Genomic DNA, 11,610 nt, shown 5'->3' on the forward strand with positions numbered 1-11,610 from the left:
TAAAATTAAATAACTCTAAATAAATGTCATGGTCTTCGAAGTTCAATAATACCTTCTTTAATCGATTTTAAATCGATTTACACGATAATCATCGAACATTATCTCAACGAGTCGGTGAAAGTGCCACCATCTGAACACTGGACAAAATTTCCTGCTTTTTTTAGATCTCGACAGAGATCTTTTTTCAATTGTTACGTAGAATCGTGCCTTAATTCGGCCAGCCCCGAAGCGAAAGATATGTAATTACACGTTGCACGTGCTTTTTACATGTCCAACGATCGATACGAGGAAAATATGGCGAAATAATGAGGTCACCGGCGGCGATCGTTAACTCAGTGCCGATAAATTGCTGAATTTAATATCGAGTTGTGATTAAGATTGTAATTAGTCGAGGGGACGTGCAAAAATTGCAATATTACATTATGCCAAAAGACACGCGACTTGTTCTTTTTCTTTCAATTAAATGGTAATTTTATTGGACATAAAATGAATGTGGTTTGCCCGAGTTATGTTTCTTCAATCGTACGTTTTTCTTTCTTTTTTTTTTTCTTTTTTTAATTTTGTTTCGTATCAATTATTTCAATTATATATTTATATATTTCTATGCTACATAATATTATCAGTAGCGTTTCGAGCTACGTTCATTTGTTTTGAAAAATAATTTGCGATTAAATCATATTGAATTGTACTTCGAATGGCGCGAAAGCTGAATTGGCTATAAAATTTTTTAACGTTAAAGTAAATAAAAACACATATAATATTTATACGTAGTAAAAGGACACTGAAAGTGAAACTAGATTGAACTATACTAATTTATGAAGTGTGACATTATTTATAAAAACCGAAAATATTCTGCTAAATATTTATTGGAAATTCTATTCACAAACAAGAGCATGCTCATCTTCACAATTTAAAACAATAAACTTCGAAATCTGGTTCTCGCCAAAAGCACGTAATCTTAATTCGTCGAAACGTCGAGAAACATCTTATAGCGATAAACGTTCCTCGAGCCCTCGAGAGAACATGTCGTAACAGGCTAATATAGATACGTACACGGAGCAGAGAGGTTAATAAATCAACTGCAAAAGAATTTTCGCCGACGGTGATTCACTTGAGTTTACCTTACTACGTACGTACAGTGTGTAACAAAAATAAATGAACATTAATGTTTCGGATGTAATATCTAAGATCTAAACCGGCTATGTTGGCGAATTGAAAACAATAGTCACAATAGTCATAATATGCACCAAATAAACGCGTTACTATAATAATTATTATTTGTAATCACATACATTTGGCTTGTTACAAAAATAAGTAAACATAGTTTTCTAACTTTCTTTCCTCTTTATTATATTATCTTAGCAAAATTTTGTCAAATATCTACTTTAGACATTATTCACAATTGAATTTTGTTGAGTTTTCGTCCTCGTTTACGAAACTCTTAGTAATTCTATATTCTTTACTTCTTTTTTTAAATTCGTATCGTAGAATAAGAAATAAGCGTTCAGCCAACGAGAAACGTCGTTTGATTATCATCAGAATGCAAAATGATAATAAATTGCTAGAATTCAGTAAAACGCCAGCCACCATTTATAAAATATTACCTGCGTACAACAAAAATACAATGCAAATTATCTAATCCAGAAAATTTCAAGGTGACAAACGAACGATTAGATAATAATAGTTAATTTGTCAATATCGAACTCGCTTCATTCCGTCCCGACAAACACACTCAGAAATTGCAGCCTGAAGGAAAATTTTTCACCTCCTACTCGAACAATCAGGCAGCGATTGCACATTGGAACATTTGCTACTAAACTGTTAAACTAAAGATTTAATGATTATTTATTTACTTTTGTCACTTACTCATTCATTCAAAAATTCTCAGCGCTTATGTTTAAATATCTGTGAATATCAATCGTCGATTGCGATTAATTCCTTTTATGTTAAGTAAATCTGTACTCAATCACACAAGATCAAAAATTTCCCATAAAAAAAAAAAAAAAAAAAAAAAATATACGTATACGTTTCTGTTAAATCATCGAAGTGTTCACTTATTTTTGTCGCATACTGTACGTACGTACAAGGAAACAACCTCCCGGAATCAAAGCGGAATCGACGGATTGCGTGTCGCGTGCACGTGTTATTTACAATGGTATTAACATCACTTACAACGAGCCACGGAGCAAATTGTAGGTGTAGTCGAAGACGTTGGTCCTTCCTGGCCCGTTGAGGATCAACGCGCAGTCATCGCCGTTTGCGTAAACCTCGAGCGGCTGATATTGCAGGCCGTCGCAGCTATCGTTGTTTCGCCAGGTCGCCAGTAGCAGCAGCAGCCCGATTATCGCGGATCGTGTCCGCCCTATCACGGATCTGCAACAACGTAACAGCGACGATTATCTGCCCTTCCGGGCGTCGGAGTTATATCGCGAGCCGATCGCGCCCGAATATTCCACTCTCGCGTAGCCCAGATCTCGTTGCGGCTTTCGCATTACGCTCTTCTTCGATCGCATATTCGCGTAGATTTAGATTTAATATGTATTACAACACGTTCCGTGCCGCGTGAGAATTTTCATTGCGAGGCAAAGAAATTTTTAAAAATTCGTCATAAAGTTATTTGTCATCTTAGTAATATGTATACCAAGTTTGTCATTTTTTTTTCCCCCGACTGTCTGCCAAGATCAACTGAATTCGGTAAAAAGACGCTGTAAAATTCGTTATCGAAATAACGTTAAACTAGATATTACTTAGACTGGTATTTAATATTATTGCATAGTATTATATAATTTATATAATAAATTGCTATCGTTTAATATTATATATTATTATCTAGCACATAAAAAATAATACCTTAAAATTAAATTTATTGCTTTGTTTTGCAATGCATCTTAAATTCTAGACAATTTTCTTGATAATTATAGTATTTGCATTAATAGTGGAAAGTGATCAAAAATCAGCTCGGCACGGAACGTGTTAAATTAATTAATATTAGATGGTCTTGTTGATCTTGATCGACGGTAATTTGATCTCGAGCCTGATTGATTTGATACCAAGCAGACCAAGATGAAATTTTCTGCGAGGATTTCGAATTTTGGGCTTTAATTAAATGTGTAAGTAGGTGAGAATTTTTAGATGGAAAATTGATGGTTAAACTGTGAGAAATGTTGGATTCTAGTACGTATCTTGGACATAAATCACGCCATCGGTAGAGATACTCGCAGCAACAGGAGCGACAGACAAATAGGCAGCTGAGTAGATTAGCTATTTGTAGCGTGGTAATAGAATCTAATTCCAAGGTAGATATCTAAGTCCTTACATCTAAATTGCTACGTTCAACGCGCCTTTGCTTCAACTCGACGAGATGAAACGGAGATAAATTTTCCAAATTTTCCGTAATTCAATCCAAATTGTACGAAACTCTTGTTGTTAAGTGTTGTCAAAGTTAGGAAGGAAACAAATTTTATCAATAAATATCATTTCCATATTGAATTGTATGTATTTGCTCATATTTATCAATATGTTCATTACGTTTATCAATAAATATCATTTTCATATTCGTGCAAATACGGGAAACTAAATTCATATAATTGAAAATTATAGCGCATCGTTCGAGTGAAACAGCGGCGGAGTTGCATGTTGATGTATGACGTTTGGCTCGAGCCACGATGTCTTTATGTCTTCGTTTATATCTTTTCTTCGCAATGGATTGCCGTTATCAAATTAAAGCTCAAATTATTATCAAACCCATCGATAAGAAACAAAATTACGACTCTTTAATTGTTGGTGACGCAAAGTTAATTATTTTACGCAGAACAGAATTTTCCGAAAGCAAATGTTCTTCAAACGTCCTCGAACGTGTCTCTCTCTTCGTTTCGAAAACACCTGTGTCATAAATATTTTATGAAATTCCTCGTCATGGCACGGAGAGCAAGATTGCCAAAGTGCGAGTATACGTATTTATTTATTACTTATGCGAGCAGTTTCTTCACTCTGAATTCACGCATCGTCGAAAATGAACGGGTACGTGTTCGTTCAGATAAAATACAAAAGAAGAATGATCTTGACGATTTCATTTCGTACGAAACTCTAACGACTCTTCGAATCTTGCGAAAGCGGTTGTTTCGAAATGTTTGTTTCTCGAAATTGATCGAGATCAGCGCGAGGAAATCACGTTATGTATAAATTCACCAGCGTATTTATGCATTTGTTAATTACTATCGCTGCGAACGGAAAGGAAAAAAAAGAGGAAATATAGATTGTATCATTTTGGCCTGATTGTTCTATTTTTCCTTCCTTTCCATTTTTCTACCGCTTCGAATAATAATAACGAACAACCTGAATTTTTAAATTAAGTAAACTGTTGCCTGATCCATAGCGTTGGCTAATCAATAGCCATTCTAATTAATATCTCCTTCGGGAAAAATTATCAAACGCACATTTCGCTGCTCGCCTCTCGATCCATTTTTGAGAAATTTTTTAGAGTTACGCGTGACATTTACTGTTCAAGGCAAAATTAGTGTTTTTCTCCAAATTATCGTAAAAGGTCCAATACTTTCGCACGCCTGTGTATATCGATCTCAATATACACGATCGATCACAAAGTAATGTTGCGGTGTATCCCATTAATCCCCATAAACGGGCGAGTGAAACGCGCGACGTTAGCGATCTCTCGCTAACGAAACGAACTGAAATTTCATCCAAGCTTATTATTCGACACGTTCGACAAGTCGACCAACACCCAGACAGACGTTTCAACCCGAGCTGGTAATTGTCGCGGTTAATAAAATAAAAGGTGAACGGCCTCGGATTAACTCTCGATCTCGATATACCGCGTACATGAATAATTTTCCGCGAAAGCCGCGGGAAAATATCACTCGATTACACAGTTACGCGATCGCGCGTGTACCTACACGATCGCAATAATAAATCGACAATCGATCGCCTCCACATTTTACGTGGATATACAATTTACGACATAATATTCTCTCGAGATTGCGACAAAACCAACGACACTCCGATGCATTTAACATTTGCGTCCGTCTTGCGATGAAAATTGCTAATTTGTTTCTTTTCTTCGTCTTTGATTTTCTAATGCAGATAGGCACGATTATTCGCATTTACAATGCGAGAAAAAATATTATTGTAATTTAGAAATTAGTTAGGCGAATGAGTATTTTCTTCTTTATTGAAATGGAAAACGAGAGAAAATATTTGTGGGGGAATGATGGAAGGTGCAAACATATTATGGGTACTCGCAAGTAATGTTTCTTTGATACTGTACAAAAGTTTATTTTATTTAAGTGTTAATACAGTAGTAATCTATAATAAGCAGACTAAATGTCAATATATTTAACTAGAATATAGGTTGCGTCGTAATAAATTAAATTATTGTCGCTGGCTGGCAATGTTTATCAAAATTTGAAAAAAAACAACGTTACTTATGGGTATCCCTAACACGCAAAGAATTAGTTCAGAACACGAAGATTCGTCTAGAAAAAAAATTGAAACATAAAAGTGGAAGTCAGTATTTATACACATTCTTCGAGAAAGTTGCAACCTTTTACTCAGTAATTAGCTTAAAATTAAATTAAAAAAAATTCAATTTAGGCACATTTGGCATTTTTCATTTTCTTTGTCGGAAAATAATTACTCAGAACATATTTTTCTCGCGTCTCTCGTGATTATTTGTTTTTCACTCCTTTGTTTGTCCTCATTCTCAATGCTTCTCAAAAAAAAAGAAAAACTGTCGCGCGTCTGCTTCACGTGACGAGGAATCTCTGTCATCCTGCTCCTTCGTTTCTCTAATTGTAAGAAACTGACAGGCGGAAAAAAGTGGCGAAAGTGAGACAAGCCGCGAATTCGCGAGATTCTAGACTAATCCGTAACGGCAATGCACCGTACGGTACGTGTTTGATTTATGGTGTTTCACGAGGGATTCCTCGAATGGTACACAGGGCCACCACCACGGTGTAGGTTGAAGTCATTGACTGAAGGCATTCATCCCGATCGGGAGGGAACAGGCCTTATGAAATCGAACGCGTCGCGACTAGTTTTATGTATCGTTTCATACGTGAGCGGAGTCACGCGAGCTGACCAGAAAGCAAAGAAACCGAAGGCGTTTCGAATATTTCTCTTATGCGATTAGTACGTGCTGCGTTCTACGTTCCTCGGGCGTACGAACGAAGATGCGCCTAGAAATTTTTGTTTTCTGGCAAAACAGCTGGAAATGTCTCGAACTCTCTACTTTTAGATATTAGAAATTAATATCAGTAAATTGACCAAAAAGTAACTGCCTTTTTTTGGTATGCAAATGAAAGGCGAATCTCTCGTGAAGAACAAAAATTTTATTAATATTGACCACTACCTTTTTATATAATTGTTCGATATTAAATATATTAAATATATTAAATACACATATTGTTATCAAATATATTAAATATATTGATCGATTGCCATTGCCATCTTTTGCCATCTTTCAGGCAACTTTGTGACATCGCGTTTGAAAAAGTTTTCATTTTATTTAGAGAAAAAGTTCCCTAAGAAATTTAGCACGCCAATTCTGACAGTTGCACGGTGTTTTTTTTTTTTTTTTTCTCTAAGAAGTACTACAGGAAAAAATAACGAAATGGTTCCTTTTTAATTGTTCCATTTTATGGAAATGTTCCTTTCGAAAATGTTTGATTTCCCATTTGGAAATATTCCACTTTTATTTTCACAATTGTTAACGAGATCGTGTATTCTCTTTTTCCAAAACAAGCTTGAACAACTCAGCTACGAGATTACAGAATGAATTTGCAACTTGGAATGAAGTTAGTTGCAGTTTAAGAAATACATATACATATCCATCTATAATAGAAAAAAATAATTGCTTCTGGCAATTGTTTTTTGGCCAACCCAATGGTACTCACGTAACTTTTCATTTTGAAACAGTATTAACATCCTTAATTTGATTTTCGAATTATTGCGACATTCTTGATTTAATTTTTGTTCAGTTTCATTCTCTTCTTCAAATTTCTTGCAGATGCATAAACATCCACGGCGTAATCATTAATTAGATGTAGAGATTTTATCTTTGTGTCAAACAAATTGCACGGCAAATTCCTTTACACTTGAAAATTATTCTTACCATTTCTCTTTGCGTCTCGTACGGAGAAATGCAAATGCTGTCGCGACAAGAATTGCGTGAATTGGCCCAACATTCTAACCGCGTAACGCCGAGAAATCGTACCGTGCCGGAAATCGGCGAAAGCTGAAAGGACGAGAAGAAATGGCCTCGAAAAAAAAAATACGAAACCGCGGGCATTTGAATCGTAACGAGAGTTACGTGCGCCGTAATCAAACGGCGCCGGTTTGATATTAATAAAATACTTCGACATTACATAATCTCTGTAATAGGTATCTCGTTTATATGCTCCACCGTAATCGCGTAACAAGTCGAGAAATTATTTGCTCTGTGGAGAACGCGTAATCGATCGAATTGATCGTTGAATATTCATCGAAATACAAAGAATTACGCTTGCTGAAAAAATAATATTTTACATTTGGCTTGGGACGTAAAATAAATTCTTTTTAGTGAAAATATCGAGTAACGAACAAATACAGTAACGGTGATTCAAAATTAATTTGAGAACGTATAACTCATCAAAAATTCAGCTACGTTTAATACAAACTTTATGACAACTTCTAGTTGGAAAACTAGAACCAGTAGATGTAACTTGTCACGATTATTTCTGTGAATTTCGGACCGTGAAATTTCGATGAAAGACACGCGTCAAACGCGATTTCTCCTTTCGAATACATGTAGATTTAGAAATCTGATCGACTACACTTCCTCCATTCTTCAAATCTGTAACTTCTCTCTCTCTCTCCCTCTCTGTCCCGCTATTCGATCACCATACCGTTCTAATCTCCCACAATCAGTGATTATCAACTCCCACGTTGGCCAGCTTTATGCGTTCGTGAGAAATTTATAGCTCAGCAATGAAAATTCCATTTCCGTGGTTACGTTCGTAAAAAAATAAGATTACATGGGCACGCATAAAAAAACGCTATGCTTCTTTCCAATTTCCTCGATTTCATTTTTTCGAATAACGACAGCGAAATCCATCGTGACGTGCGAGCTTCGTTGCGGATTCATTGGAAATGATAAACTGTGATAAATTGCAAATCGCAAACGTGCGAAAATTTTTACTTCACGCTTCCTCGAACATGCCCTCCCACGTATATTACACGTTCGCCACAATACGTCGGACAAATATTCGCGGTGAAAGTGCGTGAACGCGCTCGCGCCAAATTTTACTCGCGCACCGATTGATGAAAAACGTCGATCGGTGTTGATAACATTGTCGGGATATTACGGGGGGTATGAAGGGGGAGGGGGGGGAAGAGGGAAGGGGTGTCCGATCGGAATAAAGATCGCGGATTACTTTCTCGCTGCGTCTGCCGCAGTATTCTCCTTTCACTTTCCTCGCAACGAGTCCGATGCAACGACTGATTGAATCCAATCTCGCGATGCGCTCTCCACTCGATCGGATTATGTCCCGGGCCCCGGTGTCGACCGTTTTCCCCCGTCGGATAACGTAATTCGTAAAATCGATCCTCGCGGATCGATCGGCTACGAATGAGAAAGCGAACAACTTGAAGGACACGCGGCTTGAAGGAAGAGACGCGTATCCTTTGAATTTAGCATTTGAATTAGGAATCCCAATGGGTACAGACGTTGCCATTGTGCTTGCAATTCTCGATGAGTATCACCGACAACAGTAATTTAATTTATAATTAATTAAATGTTAATTTAAATTAAATGTAATTTTATATTTTTAAAAATATAAAGGAAATAATTGCAATAAATGTAAGTATAAATATTAATATTATGCCTGTATCGATATTGTTGTGAATATTATATAAATGAATATTAATTTAAATTAAATTAAATTAAATGTAATTTTGTATCTTTAAAAATATAAAGGAAATAATTGCAATAAATGTAAGTATAAATATTAATATTATGCCTGTATCGATATTGTTGTGAATATTATATAATTGAATATTAATTTAAATTAAATTAAATTAAATGTAATTTTGTATCTTTAAAAATATAAAGGAAATAATTGCAATAAATGTAAGTATAAATATTAATATTATGCCTGTATCGATATTATTGTAAATATTATATAAATGAATGTTAATTTAAATTAAATTAAATTAAATGTAATTTTATATTTTTAAAAATACAAAAGAAATAATTGCAATAAATGCAAGTACAAATATTAATATCATGCTTGTATTAATATTATTGTAAATATTAAACGTGACATCATATTAATATTGTACAAATGTTATTATTATATATAATAATATTGTGTAACGTTATAAATATTACAACAAATTTATGATACGATGAAAAAGCGCAAGAGTCTTCGAATCTAAATTTCTATGAAAAATCACAAATTCGTCATTTTGGCCATTCTGGTAATTCCATTATCATTTAATTTTGATTAACTTTACATTATCTCCTCGTGGTGGCGGTCATTTTATCTATTACTACATATTATGTTATCGTACTTTCCTTCGACTTCAATGAACACAGAATTAAAAAAATGAAAATTGGAGCGATCCTTTGAATCGGGGAGCTGGCCGCCAACCGTAATAATGAATTACGACAGAATACACTTTTCGAGAGAGACTCACCTCGTGGTCGTTCTTGCGTTCTCGAGTTCTCGTTTCTTTTATGCGAGCGTTGGGAAACGCAATGCCTCAAACATGGATGCGCCGAGTGTATACGGTCGTTAGTTTCCACGAATGGTAATTGTGAAGCGCACGGTAGCCCATTAAACGGCGTTTTGTTTGAAGATTTCAAGTTAGATACGGTTACAAGAGATTACATCATCATTACACCGGTCTCTCGGATGTTCATTACTGTCAGAAATATATCAATCCTCCCTTTCAACTGTGAATCGAGTTGCTTTCTCGCGATTATTCTCCGGAGGAAGGATCCTTTTAATAATCTGACGATCACAGATCGTTTTACAAATGATTGAGAACGAACGCTAAAAGGAAGAAACGGGGGAAGTATGTGTGTTCAAAATGTGTGAGTTGTTCCTCGTAAGTGTACGTTGATTAATTTTCTTGCCTTTAGCTTTTGAACTCTGTCTCACTGTTTATTTCCTATTTCGTTAGCCTAAATTTGATTTCCCAATGGTCTTTTAAATGGAAAGAATTTTTTTTAATTATTGAACTACTAATTTTTAATGTACAGTTAGTAACTGATAATTATAATTAAAGTGACGAAATGAAAATAGCGATTATATGAAATATTCAATTTTCAATGAGCCATACTTGACTCCTTATTGTTAGAAATCTTAAAAAAAATTTAGATAAAAATTTCTACAAACAAAATTTTCGTTTAGATAAAGATTCCTATAGAAACATAATCGTGTTTCTATTTAAGAACAAATCGGTGTTTATAAACCAAAGAGTCTGATAAGTTTCGATATCGATATTCTAAATCGTTCAACCACAAGTAATAATGGCACAAAGAAACCAAAAGAAGAAAAAGGAAAAATAGTCTTCCTAATAACAATAATCGCAACAAATCTGTTAGTGACGGAGCAGTGTTAACAGTAGTTTACCTGAGCATTCTGCGTCCACGTGCTCCACGTTGCTGGCCGATCTTCGGCAGACCGATTCGAGCAGATGCTCGACGTTCAAGGATGAACCGAAGAACGCGTACAACACTCTCGGCGCACTTCTCCTCCAGCCACGAATTCCCGACGAGTTCTTCGCGAAACGAACGAAAGAAAAAAAAATGCAAAGTACCAAGTACCACCAAGTACCAAGTGATCGAAGTGGAATATTTCGAAGAGAAAAGGGAAGAGAGTCGTGGTCGAAACGACGAATTCTATAGTGTCTTCTCTGTGTCAGACACGAGTTCGACTAATTCACCACTGTGTCAGACGATACAACGGCAGTGGATAGCCAGCCCACTTCTACTGGAGAAATTCGGTCGCTCTGGCCGTTGTTAGTTAGTCAGTGACTAGTCAGACTGACACTGGATGTGCTCGGTGTCGAGTGATTGTTGGTTAGAGGCTCACTGACCGTGTGTCTCATATAATGCGGTAACCTCACTCGACGCGTGTGCTCGTGTAGTTCTTTATCGACTACGTGTACACGGTGCTGTGGGCACGTGGTGGTGGAAAAGCTCCCCAAAAGCGGTGGCTGGCTGAACAGCCAAGAGGTAGGAAGAGGGCGAGAGAGGGCCGATGGAAGTTACACTTGGTCTCTCGAGGGGACTAACAACCTCCAGGTGAGAGAGAACACCGGGAGACAGTCTGGTTAAGCCTGGCTGAAAAAGAAAAAGAAAGAAGAGGAAATAGGGGCAAAGAGAGCGAGATAGAGTGAGGAGGAGGGAGGAGGAAAAGGCGGTGGAGGAGGAGAAGGAGGAGGCGTAGACTCCCGTCCACGTTTGACTTTCCTTTCTCTAAACGAGCCGCCGGCTGCTGCCCTCGATTCCAGACGTCGATTGTGTCTCCGCGCTCTCCGAAATATGTAACGTACTCGAGAGAGTCGCCACCCGATCGCCGCGATTCATCTATGATCGTCAAGACAGGC

General features: G+C 36.5%; 1 protein-coding gene across 7 annotated transcripts in view; it reads right to left on the reverse strand.

Annotated features, from left to right (window-relative positions):
- The window catches only part of LOC122535773 (chorion peroxidase), a 39,969-nt gene extending 28,648 nt beyond the window's left edge, over window positions 1-11,321 (reverse strand). For 5 of the 7 annotated variants that reach the window (XR_006308256.1, XR_006308257.1, XR_006308255.1 and 2 more), the window contains exons 1-2: window positions 10,632-11,306; window positions 2,173-2,373 (exon numbers count right to left, since the gene is read on the reverse strand). Coding sequence is in view for 4 of the 7 variants with exons in the window: in XM_043667579.1 (XP_043523514.1) it covers window positions 2,173-2,373; window positions 10,632-10,639 (209 nt within the window). In the remaining 3 variants the exon portion in view is untranslated. Of the gene's footprint in view, window positions 1-2,172; window positions 2,374-10,631 lie in introns of all 7 variants that reach the window. The other 2 variants (XM_043667577.1, XM_043667578.1) reach the window with 2 other exon arrangements.
- Between the last annotated feature and the right edge of the window lie 289 nt (window positions 11,322-11,610).

Source organism: Frieseomelitta varia, unplaced genomic scaffold (genome assembly GCF_011392965.1).
Source record: "Frieseomelitta varia isolate USP_RPSP 00005682 unplaced genomic scaffold, Fvar_1.2 scaffold_769, whole genome shotgun sequence".
Taxonomy (NCBI): Eukaryota; Metazoa; Arthropoda; class Insecta; order Hymenoptera; family Apidae; genus Frieseomelitta; species Frieseomelitta varia.